At 39.8% G+C, this 14,021-nt stretch overlaps 1 protein-coding gene across 1 annotated transcript in view; it reads right to left on the bottom strand.

Moving 5' to 3' along the window:
- The window catches only part of kiaa1549la (KIAA1549-like a), a gene marked incomplete at both ends in the record, with an annotated part of 83,869 nt that overhangs the window by 34,547 nt on the left and 35,301 nt on the right, over window positions 1–14,021 (bottom strand). Inside the window, 3 exons of the mRNA XM_080028235.1 lie at window positions 5,516–5,684; window positions 6,582–6,715; window positions 9,250–9,472. Coding sequence (XP_079884361.1) covers window positions 5,516–5,684; window positions 6,582–6,715; window positions 9,250–9,472 — 526 coding nt within the window. The remainder of the gene's footprint in view (window positions 1–5,515; window positions 5,685–6,581; window positions 6,716–9,249; window positions 9,473–14,021) is intronic.

Raw genomic sequence — 14,021 nt, 5'->3', positions numbered from 1 at the left:
GGCTGGATTAACTATTAAGCCCCCTCTGTAACATTGTACGTTATATAAATAAACCTAACTGAACATATCAGTCAAGTGGCAAAACGTTCACGGGCGACATTTTTCTTTTGCTTTCCTGCAACTTTAACTCATGCACTACTATATATTATTGCAACTAAAGCATGATTAGCAGATCCAGTGCAGAGTGCAGGGAAGTTGGCCAAACTGCTGTGTAGTCCATCGTCAGCTAGGCAACAGAGACCTCCAAAGTGCACTTGAGATTTTTAATGTGCCAGGACCAGGACACAGGACATTTTTTTAAACTAAAGATGACAGCAAAGGCATTAAATAGTCTTTCATTTAATTATTAATTAAATTGTATTATTAATTACATTTAAGTTGAACGACTGGAACATGTCCACACATTTAGTAATCATTTTTTTTAGAAAAGGCTTTTAAACAAAACTATGATAAACTGATTTACACGGAAACTGAGGTCTTTCTGTCCCTTGCATGCAGCTCTAGTTGTCCTGTTTCCCCTCCTGCAAATCCAACATTTTCATGCTTGGGTTAAGAAATCATTTGGAAAAGCTTCTCTTGGGGTAGTATTTTATGTTGAAAACAGTGCTGCCTGTTTTGTGGATACATCCAGGATGTGACTGGCAGTGCGGAGTTTAAGAGAAACAAGTATAAAAAAAAAGATTTTTTATTTCAAAGCATCAACATAAGCATTTGAAATATATTAAACTTGCTAATGTGCTTTTAATAGGTACATTTTCAAGATACCAATTAAATAATAATTATTTTTTAAATACATGTGAGTCAAGTCTAGACATGATTATTTTTTTGGAATTCATGGAAGCCACGTAAATGGTACAGGGGTATGTTTTTGTGCAGAACAGCAGAGCAGGATACTTTTAGCATTGGACCAGGGCAAGGAGGATACACATCTGATTAAACACTCCCTGTCAGATTTCATTGCAAACCTTTACTTTCTTACCTCTTACTGTCTAAATCCTCTGTCCAGCTCTCACCCTTGTCTGTATGCCGGCCTGCCTCAGTAGTACCTGCTTCTTTCTCCACCTGTGTACTTGTCTGTCTATTCATTTCCTAAAGACGCCTGTTCCCTTCCATCCAGCTAACTGTCTCCTTCTGTCTTTATCCAGCCCATCATTGCATCGGCCCTCTTTCTGTGCCCTGTTCATCCGTCAAACCATCTCTCTTCATTTCCCATCTGCCTGTTTCGCCATCTGCCTCCACCTAACTCCTCCGTGCTGGCTCTCTGCCTAGAGTTGTGTTTAGCTGGAGTCAATGGGGTTGCAGCAGCAGCCAGTATAGCTGTTAATACCACCGGTGTTTCTGCTCAGCACCATCGGTTTGTTACTGTCTGTTTTGTCTGCCGCTGCCTCCCTGATGCTTCTGTACATGAGAACAATGTACATTCACTGAGTCACTTCTCCGACTTAAACTGCACATAAGCTCACATAAACACTTCAGACACACAGCAACTGAACTGTTAAGGCTCAGATGCATTCAGTGCACTTTAGGGAATTCAGTTCAACGGGCCGACAAATCCAGGGCGTTCGTTTCATTAACACAGCAGCTGGAAAATTTCGGTTGCATAATCCAAAAAAAGAGAGGGAAAAAAAGTAAGAAGTTAAGATGATAGGTTTAAAGGATAGAGTGGATGGTATTCTGTATTTTTTCAACAAATGCTTTAAAAAAAAAACAAGAAAGAATTGACTGTCCATCATACAGTACTTTGTGATTCCACACCCTGTTTTGAAGAACTCATTCTTATGGAAGATATACATCTTCAGAAAGGTTTCTTAAAAACTATTGTTTAAATTGTATTAAAAAAGTCCTAACCAGCTGCTCACTATAGGTTTTAGTAAATGTCCCTCAAATAGGAGTAAACAGCCACAGGGACTATATTATAAGCAGCAGATTAATACACATTAGGTGCTCTACTGAGTATTTCCAGCAGCAATACTGCATGCATGTATGTGAGTCAAAATAAACTACAGTGTTTATGTCCATGGTGATAAAGACATTTGTCAGCCCACTTCAACAGCGTGCCTTTGGCATTCACACTCTGGCTACTTGCTTTCATTGTATCTTTGTCTTTTTATGTCTTTTTTTATTGATCTTAAGAAAAATTTAGAATTTCGCCAACCATCATTATTTCAAACTAATAACAAATGTGTTTTTCTTTACTACCAATACCTGATTCAAGCTTCATTCAAATTGTAAAGATCACACATTTTCTTCCCCTAACAACCAGTTGTGTAGGACTTGCGCATTATTAAACATCCATGAAGTGTTCTTCTCATCAATAGGCTGCCGTATACTGCCTTACCTTATCTGCATTGAGCTAATATTGGAATCTAGTAGACATACACAGTGGAGATGCAAACTATTCATTGTATACTTCATTATGTTTCTGCTATTGGCAAAACATTTTCACACAAGTTCAGTCAGAACCTATTGTCCATGGGCTTCTTGGACCGGGAAAAAGTAATTCTAGCTTTTTTTGGGAGAAAAAACAAGACTTTAAATAAGTGTAATAATCAACGGCTAAGGATTCTTCACAGGATGGTTAAAATCTAAGAATAAATCTAATCATTCAAAATAAGATTAAGATATTATGACTTTCTTTCATGAATCTACAGTATCATTTAGTATTAGTATATAATAATCTTCTTATGGTTTCATGGTTAGTAAACAAAAAAATAAACAAGGGAACTGCAGGGATGAGACCATGTAAAGTGTGATGTTTTAGCCCTTTGGGTGTTGAGAGCACACACAAACAGATACTAATCTAATCTCACCAGGCTAAAATAAGCTCATTCGGGGGACACGGACAACAGATTGCCTACGGCATGATTCAGACGCTAGGCGCTGTACAGCTGTTTGCCCTTTCCAAATCTCACAGATGGCAATGGAGGATGGAATGGAATACAAACAGGGCCCGAGTGGCTCATCTATAAGGGTTTTACTTCTGTTTTAATTTTTTTTTTAAATATATTTATCTGTATTCATTCATCTTACTTCCAACCCTCTGTCTGGTGAGACTTTCGAGACTAAAATAAAGCTCTGAATGCAAAACTCTTTTATAGCCTTTAAGCTCAGAGGGGTGTTTCAAGAGGCAGGGTGGACAAACTCTGAGTTCAACCCGCTCTGAGTTGACCAACTGAAGACATGCAGAGAACTGACCCGGGCGGGACTCGAACCCGGGTCTGCTGCAAGGCCTGGGCGGGGACACTCTACCCACTGCGCCAAGAGCCCCCCAATATTCACCTTTTCAACTATTAATGAATACTGACATACTGACATTAAAGGGGACATATTATGCTTTCCCATCTTTTCTGACCTTGAAGACACATAGTGTTGTTTTTTAGGTAGGGGAAGGTGGGGTGATTTGTGCATTTTGGAAGTTGCAAAACCCCTTGTTTCTAGAAAACCGTGGAAGAAATTGGAAATGTGACCACATATTTAAGAAGAGCCATCCATTTGACTCATCCTGTAAAGAAGGAAGACACAAGGAATAAGATATAAGCACATTTAAGCTCAAAAAACTGTGTTTTGCCTTTCAAAGTAAAATTTCCATGATCAAGGTTTTTTGATTATTGTGTCTGAACAATTATAGACACGTTTGAAAACATTTGACACATGTTTTAGTGCTTTGGTATGCTACACTTTGAGTCTATATAGTTAGCACAATGTCAACCCTAAATTGCTGCATCATGCCTATTATCCAAAATTCTGGGGATGGGGTGATTTGTGCGCAAGGGCCTGGGTGAGTTATAAGTAAGTAAGTAAGTAAAATGTATTTATAAAAGCACATTTATGACAGTTTGCACTGCCCAAAGTGCTGTACATAGTGCATTCAGTAGGTAAACAATGAAGGTAAAATAACAATAACCAAAATAAAAGACGTAAAGCCCATACATCCACATAAACACAGATAGTAGTGCAGAGGTAAGTAAGTAGTGCAGAGGTTAATGGGGAGGAAACACCAGGGTGTACATATGGGTTTTGAGCCTTGATTTAAAGGCAGAAATGTAGGGGGAATCACATTTGTCAGGTGGCAGTTGGTTCCACAAGCACGGAGCAACTAGTGCAAAGTACATTTCTGAGAGTTGTGCCAGTGGCATGGCTGTATACGCTGGTCACCAAAAGAAAGTGATTGTCTACAGTAGCTCAGAAGAGAGTGACATCTCAATTCCACTTAACGACACCACTGATGAGAGTTCAGATGGCCAGAAAGATGATGATGGTGACTTTGTCATTGTGACACAATGACGCACAAATCACCCCACGTAGTGGGGTGATTTGTGCGACAAGACAACTTTTTTTCCGAAAGCTATATTTCTTAAACAGTTTATTCCAGATCCAAAGTTTTTATTGCCAGGGATGCACAACATCCTGAAATATATGTACATATTTGAGTTGGAGACATAACTGTCAAGGCCTCACTTTAAAATCACTTTGAGTAAAAAGTTGCACAAATCACCCCACCTTCCCCTATATGGAAATAAGCTGACAAAAAGATCAGGTATGGCATCCAGCGAGACATAAACAAATTTGATATTGCTGTCAGAGCCACATGCCTCGTCCACAGATAAATGTCTTATTTTAATTTTCACTTCCAGCACTGTGTGTCTGAATTGTCCAGCAATTGTCCTGCCTCTAAAAAGATGGCTAGGAGCTACATATAGTGGATGAGTATTTAGCACCCTGACTGAACCACAATTAGTTGGCTTGACACCATTAATTCTGGGTTAACAATAGCCAAGTCTTCATGTGTATGTGTTTGTAAGAGCAAAGGAGCTCCTTTGTGGGAGAGATTGCTTGGAAATGAGCAATGAGGGAAGGCTGAAAATGTCCACAAGCTGTGATGCCAGCTCATGTAGCTGCTGGCTGCTCCCAATATCCAGGCAAATTGCCCAATGACCTGATTTGAATGATTGAATTATTCGCATATAAATATGACCTTTCATTGTATGTAAATGGCAAGCTATTCAGTAATCAGATGTGTTTGGATTAAACATGAAATTAAATACTGACAATGTATGTTCACTGGTACGTTACAAACCTGCTTTTGAGCGAATTGCACACACAAACTTTTAAGGGTCAGTTGACCAAGATTTACTAAATGAAACCAAAAATATCTGCATGGCTAGATACCACAGGGGAAAATATTCCTCATCGGGGAACACTAACATCAGCCCAGCCAGCAGAGGGGAGTCACAACATTCTTCTCTCATACTGTATGTGCAGTTTGGCAGTAGACAAGGCAGTTAAAGAGGGTTCAGAGCACTGGCAACTTAAGAACATTGAACATATACAGCCGGGCAACCTGATAAACTTTCCTGCTGCCGATTTCAAGCTATTCCACTGTTGGCAGCAAATTGCAAACATGACATATTGCTATGCCAACAGAGATAAGTAAGAAGCAGACTGTAAAATTGCAAACATGGATGTAAAGAACGCAGGATTTGACATATTTAAAAAAAAACATGGTTTTACTTACGCTCAGCGATGACCAGGGGTGGGTAGAAGAGGAAGTATCCCACCAGCTCTGCAGTCAGCTGGTTGAGGAGACCACTAGAGATGGTCCCATTGAGAACCTCATCCTGGTTCTTCACCACATACACCACAGAGACCGATGGAGAGCCAGACTCCTGGGACACACTCTGGATCTGTGCATCAGCAGCACACAAACACATTAGTTTAATATTTGATTTGAATCAGCCAATTGTAAAATGTTACTATGTGGTGCAATATTAGAAAGAAAAAAAAATTCTTCATTCATAGAAAACACACAAACAGGCAGCACCGGAAACATGTATAATTCAAACGTTCATACGGAAATAACTTATGGTATTATACCACATGTCTCAGCTGCCCATAAAAGATGCATAGACGAGCTCAAGACACAGTATGACTCTTTAAATGAACAATGTTTTTTTATATATATAATAAGACCAGAAAATAATGGGACTGAGTCACCATTGTTAAGTGGATGATATATACCAGATACGAGGAATTCCCATCACATTCCTCCACGAGCGTTAATATTTCAGAGGATGAAATATGAACGGGCCCTATATCTGTCTCAGCTTGCCGAGACCTACTTTATGATGATGTTAGCGTGTACATGTATATCCTAGAGTCATGATAATACCTTGACAGTAAGAGAGAAAGAGAGCAAAAGCAATAAAAATGAAGGAAAGGGTTTGAAAGATATAACAGCACAGTAGAAGAATGAACAACGATTGTCTCTCCAGAAGTAAACCATTATATTTTGCTACAGTCACTCCCTCCTTTCCGTGTAAGTTGCTACCAGACCTGTCTGACTTCTGTGACCTATTATTGAAAAATCACCGTGCAATTTTCTGTGTTCATTTGTAGTAAATCACTGGTGCTGTGGAGCAACAGTGAGCCAACCATCTAGAGGGCTGGTATTGTTGTTGTGTCCAGAATTGTACCACTGGCTTTACTATTCATATTAGCATGATTAGCATTCAAGTAGGTGCAAATGACAGACACACACATACACTGCAATGTAGCCTCCATTAACCCATGTACAGCAGTACCTCCACTATGAGCCTGTTGTAGGTCTCCAGCACTTTGTCCTGAGCCTCATCGAATGCGTTCTCCAGCCTCTGCTCTAACATCTGGACGAAACTGCAGGAGTAGACGTTGTCTGTTGGGCCCACAAATCTTAACACTGGGGGAAGGGGGGGATATAAAAAAAAATGCAATTACGTCCTGTAAATTGGTACTTTCTTATTGACATCACATTATACATAACTTGTGTTGTTTAAAAATCAACAAAGTCTTGCATTTACAATGGTTTCATCGGTTCTTGATTACATTTTTTCAAACTATTTCTTGAAGCATATATATTAGATCTGGGTTTTATTTGTTTATCCATCCTATACTTCAACAAGAGTAGTAATGTACGGAACTGTTAGTGAACAATGTAAAGTGTATTTCTAAAGTGCTACGCCACGATCAATAGTATCAAATGCTATTTTTGAGTTTAAGAAATACCCCTACTTGTATATCAATTGTTTTCTATTACTGTTTAGATTTCCTCCAGAAGCTTCAGTTGTATCTAAAAATCTGTATCTGTTTTTAGTATCAATGACAGTAGACCTATGAACCTATGCAGTGAGACAAAGAAAGAACACACACAGGTAGAACAATATTGAGTCCATCAGCAGATTAAGGGTGCTGTTATTAATGGTGTCTAGGTCCTATACCGCAGCCACCCTCCATTCTCTCCCTGCACTCTGTCTTCCTGCAGTCTTTTTTTTTTTACAAAATCCCTAAAAAGGACTGGGATACAGGAGAGATGGAACAAATACAATGTTCTGACCTATATTCAAACGCGGTGGTGCTTATGCGTGCAAGCTACATCTCCCCCCCAAAAAAAGTCTCTTTATTCTCCACTAGTCTTCTAGTCTGCAACACATTGCAGGCACAAACAGTGTTGACCCACTTGGTAAATCCTATGCAAATTGCACTGAGAATGGTGAATTGGCATACACTGTGTATTTATGGTTTATGAGCTGAACAAGCCAGAAATGGATTTTTTTGCTCTTGCTCCAAGTGACTACTTCACACACAGCTGCACACCAACGTGGGAATAGTCTTTTCTGCATAATACATCACATTACAAGTGATGCAAAATGTTATGTGACCATGTTGAGGGGTAGGGCACATTTACTTCTTGTTTCCCCATTGGTGAAAGGCCACTAAGTTTTTGAGAATGTCTCACTATGACGTCTCCCAGCGGCAGTATGAAAGAAAGCCTTAAAAGAAAATGGTGAATCAATAACTTAATTCAATCAACAACACCAATGCAAAATCTACAAGTCTGAACTTCTGAACGGTGGGCTGCATCCATCACTGGACCAAAACGAATATAAAAAAAAAAGTTGAGGAATTTAAGCTCTACATGTATCTTTTTAAATGACTGATTTTCCTACCGTTGTTCCCACAAGACTCATTTTAGATCCTAAAGTGTGTGTGTGTGTGTGTGTGTGTGTGTGTGTGTGTGTGTGTGTGTGTGTGTGTGTGTGTGTGTGTGTGTGTGTGTGTGTGTGTGTGTGTGTGTGTGTGTGTGTGTGTGCGCACGAAGAAATGTGGCTTAAGAGGCTGACTAAATGGATGCACTAATTTGCCGGTGCTTTGAAAATCATAGGAGTTTGTATGGGATTGAAGGTATCAGAGAAGAGTCAAGGGAAGCAGACATGAAATCAGAATTTTCAAAATGTGTCTCGGCTCTACTCTTCCCCAGAGTCTCTCTCCCTGTACAATGACTCTGACTGCATGTTCTATCTCTCTGCTCTCCCTCTGCTCATATTCTCTCTAATCTCTGCTATTTCACCACGTCATCCTTTACCACTACAGTTTCACTCAATCCGGCCATTTTTTTGTTAGATGTTGTTATGTAAAGGCTGATCTCTTGTCTAATGCTATTTAAACCAACCTACAGCATCAAATTAAAATGAATACCCTCATATCCGTTAAGAAATTTAAACATATTAATTTGAATCAGCCCCACTCTGCCTGTATCTGTTTTGGTGAGGCTATGTTCAGCTTCACCCATTTGATCTGAACGTTTCAATTGTTTTTGTCTCTTTGTCAGCTTGTGTATTTGCATTGTGTTTTGTGTGTGTATCGTAATTTTTTACTCAACGTCATAGTAAATGAGGGTCACTCCCTCTGTTGGAGCTATTCAGTTGTCCGATTTAATTATAAAAACATTTGTGTAGTTTGTTGGCCTGATATAGATTAATTTGATTATTTAATGTTTAATTTCTTGTTTGCATTATTAGTTGAAGTTAATTTGAGTTTATTTATGCTTTTGTTTGTAATTAGTGGCCAGCTGTGGCGCACCAGGTGCCTATATATAGAGGGAGGCGGGCATGTGTTAGATAGGCACTGGGTAGGGTCATGGTTTTTTACCAGATACAGGAGAGAGACAAATGTGCTTTGTTTGCTTGTAACATCCAGACAATAAACCATCAAAAACACAAAGTTCCCGACTGGACAGTGGACTCTTTTTCCCTACCCTGCGTACGATTCGTCCCCCCAGTGCCTCAGTGGCCATTTTTATTACGTTGTTTTGTTTGATTTCTTTATTTTCAAGTTATTGTTTTATAGAGGACAAATGGCCAATACACCCTCAATTGATCTTTCGAGGATAAATAAAAAAATTAAAAATTAAAAAAATCATCGGTTTTGGTTCACCTGTTTTCAGCTGCAGGTGAATGCTTGGACTGGGCACCCAGGTGGCCACAGGTAGCAGAACTGCCTTCACCGACGGGGTGTGCTGCCTGATGTCCGACAGCAGCTTGTCAAAGCCGTAAACATTCAGTGCCTGGACCACCAAGGAGGAGATGTAGACAGTTTTGCCGCTGGTCACATAGTAACCCAGCGTCACGTTGTGGGGGCTGCAGTCGTCACGTTCCACCTGTGACAGAGAAGGGGACAGAGAAATGAAAATGTTCAGGTTTTTTATTTTTTATTTTTATTCTTCAACACTGTGTGTATATACCAAAAAACATGGTGCTGCTACTATGTCCAGGGGATATGATTTGTTATAAAAGCACATACACTGCAAGAAGAACGAGACTAGCCTGGTCCTACCAGACCATTGTACTTTCATTTCATTTGTACAGAAGGTCTGGAATTGCTCAATTGACAAACGTAACCTCACTTGAAGGCGGGTGTCTGTTGAAGTTTAAAACTATTGGATCTGCCCAGTGCCACTCTGGATCTGCCAACCAATCGCATAATGTTTTGTCGTGATATATGTCATACACCGACTTCTGCAACTGAAACTGGCGCACGTCATTGTTCTAAGCCACTCCCTCTGTTTGCTGATTGGACAGGCAAACACTCTGCAGGAGAAAACCTGTGAATATACCGTGGACCTAGACTGACTACTGAAGGGAAATTAAAATTGAGCGGAAGTAGGTAGGCGGGCGGTGCCAGGCTAGAACCAGACAGTATCAGAGAAGAAAATCAGTGCTACCAGGGTGAAACAAGCTCAAACGATTCAACTGGATGAATGTTGTACTAGAGCTATTGGTTTGGAATACTAATGCATCAGACTGAGAATATTTATAATCCTTGCTTCTTTTTATTTCTTCGTTAGGGCATGTGTTAGTTTGAGCCGTTAGAGCCTTCAACACTCCCTCACCACCGTGGCCTGGAAAAACACATACAGACAAGAATCTGTGGTGAGTCAAGGCTGTATTTCTGGAAGTACATACCGCTCATCTTCCCCTTTCCTCCACCTTCATCCACATTGAACAGCTGTGGCTTTTCTCTTTTCTCGTCCTTCCCTCACTCTCCTCCCATATGTAAGCCAAAGCTGACTGCCCCCCTCTCCCCCCCTGGCTTTGTTTTCAATTATACCTAGCGAGGCATTCTTTTATTCTAACGGCCTACCACAGGTTTTGCATTTCATTAGAATAAAAGAAAGGAACCTGTCAGATATTTTATCTTTTGTCAATGCAATCAGCGACAAATATGAACAACGTTTTGTTTTTGGTTGCTGCAGTGTTCCTGACAGTAAGGGATTCATGTCCTCCCACACCAACGCAGTAGTTTGGCCATTTAAGAAATTGAACTCATGGATTTCATATTTTGCTGAGAATTGACACAATAATGTGTGAAACATTAGAAAATAGTTTTTCATTTGAAAACAAATAAGCAAAGCTGTCAACTGTAAGCTGACTTTCAACAACTGCATGTAGCATTTATTAGCAGAATTTAAACTAAAAGTATTTGAAAGGCTTTGTTAACAACTACTGTATAACTCATGCTAAGAAGCGTCTATAATTAGTGCATGACTCTTATGAATGTTTAAAACCACAGTATTACATAGTTAACAATCATTAATCATCATAGTTATCATAAGTATCCATTGGACTATTGGGTATGTTAGAGGCATCAACTGCTCAGGCACCCTGCAGAGGCTTCAAGGCTTTTGTTTCAAGAGAAGAGCCAGGTAAAGGTGTGGCTAAGAACTAACCAAAGGTGCAACCACCTCTAAATGTATGCTGCACCTTATTAGTTGTGTATTAATTGTGTATTTGTTTAACCTACTAATCCTACTAATGAATTATCCTGTTTTACTTTTCTTTCTTTCTGTTTCAACGTATTTGTAAATAGCAAATGTTTCTATTGTATATCTTTGTCATTTTTATTGTAACATCAACCTGCCCTAATGGACTACAGATAGAAATTAACCCCCGGGCTACAATCTGGCATTTTTACGTGTACCGCTGTACATGTTCATTAATGTGCATTGTCTTGAAACAAATAAATAAATAAAATAAATATTTGCCTTCTAAAGCACCGTATCAAAACAAGGAAACCAGAGCTCCCCTTTGCTGTCTCTTCCTTCTCCCTGCCAACATCTTTAAGCTGTAAAATTGGCATATATTTTGTATGCAATTATGCTTAACCACATTGTTCAATGATGCAACACATTAAATACTGCTGCATGCTTATGGCATGCTGTTTGATAATCCCTGTCCCTGGTGAAGCCAATATTTGGCCATCAACAATGCCTCAAAGCAATGCCTAATCATGGCTTTTAATTAGGGATGCCGATACTGCCGATATCATAATTGTCATACATTTCGTTGTTGGTGGTGATGTTATTTGTAAGGTTAGGAAGGCTTAAGACGGCACTTCTAATATAAAAGAGCAACACATATACACGAATGCATATAGGTTTATCTTAACAGCTTTGAACTGTTTGAATGCAGAACATCAGAACTATACTTTTAAATAACTAATTCTAATATTAATGTGTGCTATATCACATAGTTATGGTCTTAAGAGTTGTCAGTCCGATATCCGATACGTAGATTGCAGCCCTATCGGACCCGATACCAATATTGGATCGGATCGGCCCCATCCCTACTTGTAATTGTCTCAGACCATTTTATATCTTGTTGATGCCTCTGCCATCTCTTAATAGACTGATCCAGATTGCCAAACAATAGTCTACATTATCTGATGGAGAGGATGAGAACTGTGTGTGTGTGTGTGTGTGTGTGTGTGTGTGTGTGTGTGTGTGTGTGTGTGTGTGTGTGTGTGTGTGTGTGTGTGTGTGTGTGTGTGTGTGTGTGTGTGTGTGTGTGTGTGTGTGTGTGTGTGTGTGTGTGTGTGTGTGTGTGTGTGTGTGTGTGGCAGGGGGTAGATGAAAGTGGACTGGTGCTTAGGGACACTGAGTCACTCCCTGTGCGGGCTCACAAACAACTGGATAAAAATAGAAAAAAGCAGGCGGATGAAGACAGACAGCGAGATGTAGAGAGACAGGTGGACAGACAGGAAGGCGGGCAGGCACGGCAGGCCAGCAGACAGGCAAGACAGACAGGCTGGCAGAAAATCAATCGACTTTAACCAGGTGGAGCAATCAGATAAGGGAGACTGAGGAAGGGAGCGATAAGTTAAATTATAAATATTGAAAAAATATGGTGGAACGGGGTGAGAACTATCGTTTCACAGAGAGAATATAAAGAAGAAATAGATTCAGTTGAAAAAGAAACAAAGGAGAGGTTGGAAAAATCACAGCAGAGACCAAATTGTAGCCGAATACAAAGATCACAGGCAATAAAAAGTCAATTTATTCTGGATTTATTTTACATTACCATGTTGTGTGAGAGAGAGATAGAGAGAGTGTGAGTGTGTGTGTTATAACCTCTCCAAGCAAACACTGCCTGACTTTTCAACAGGTTATTTCTATTCAGGCTCAAACGCTGTCTGCATAAGTCACCTCTCTAGCACCATTCAGATCAGTCCTTGTGAGGTGAATGAGCAGCAAGAGAAAAACAATAAATACTGGAGAATATTGTAAACCATATCTGCACATATTAGAAGCCAACACTGTAGCAAAATAAATATGTAAACATCAGATGATGGTCTTAGCGTCAGATATAAAAGCACCTTTACGCAGCAGATAGACATTATCAGATCATTTAGATTACTAGTGTTTATACCTAGTTAATGGTAAATTGGATGAATTAAATAACCCATATCCTATATGTACTTGTTTTTGACTTGTGTTTCTTAGCCCCCTACTGTATAGGTACTGATCACTGACCAGTCTGTATTCCAAGAAGCATGATTACCATTCTGAGGCTGCAACGAGCACAGCTACAATTGCATCTTCTTTATATTAGACTTAAACATTCCTGATAAATCTGCATTTTATTATTTAAAAACCATCGCATTGTGTTTACTAGACAGTAGATATACGTTTTTCTTAACTCTTATCCTGTTTACTAGCCACTGACCTTTTGTTACTACTTTAAGTTATGTTACTTTATAAGTCAAGGGCAACGTTGAAATTTGTCTTTTTTCCCAAATCCCCTCTCAAAATACATACCACACTTCGGGGGTACTGCGCCCCTGGAGCAGTTTGGGGATAAAGTGCTTTGCTCAAGGACACAATGGTAGAGATGGTGGGCACCGAAAGATGTAACACTTGGCACCGGACCACCACTAGTTTTTACAAATAACAACCTCCTGTCCGGTGCCGGCGACCTAATGGTTACATGGTATAGGCCCCTCTTCCCTCTAAGCCAGGGGTGGCCAACCCGCGGCTCGCGAGCCGCATGCGGCTCTTTGCCCAGCTTCGTGCGGCTCTTCAGTTCATATCAAATTATGTGATTATAATTTTTTTTTTTTTTTTTTATACTTTTTTTTTGTGGGCCTATGTGTGTGCATGTTCGCAAACGTTTCATGCGGCTCTTACGTTCGTTTTACATGTTGTCTATTATTTCATTTTTTATTTTATTAATGTGTATGCCCTATGTGTATGCCTGTTCGCAAATGTTTAATTGAGGACGCAACATAACGTTCGCAAACGTTTGGTGCGGACGCAACATAAAACTGCCCGCTCAGCTTGGAGGGAGGTTTTCCGTGAGTAAACTATTTGTGTCAAGTTCGCTCCGAAACAGAGTGGGAGAGTTCATATTTTTTGTTGAATGTTATGGCAG

The sequence above is a fragment of the Ammodytes marinus genome, assembly GCF_949987685.1.
Source record: "Ammodytes marinus genome assembly, chromosome: 5".
NCBI lineage: Eukaryota > Metazoa > Chordata > Actinopteri > Uranoscopiformes > Ammodytidae > Ammodytes > Ammodytes marinus.
The sequence above is the reverse complement of the archived record's forward strand: the minus strand, read 5'-3'. Positions and strand labels throughout refer to the sequence as shown.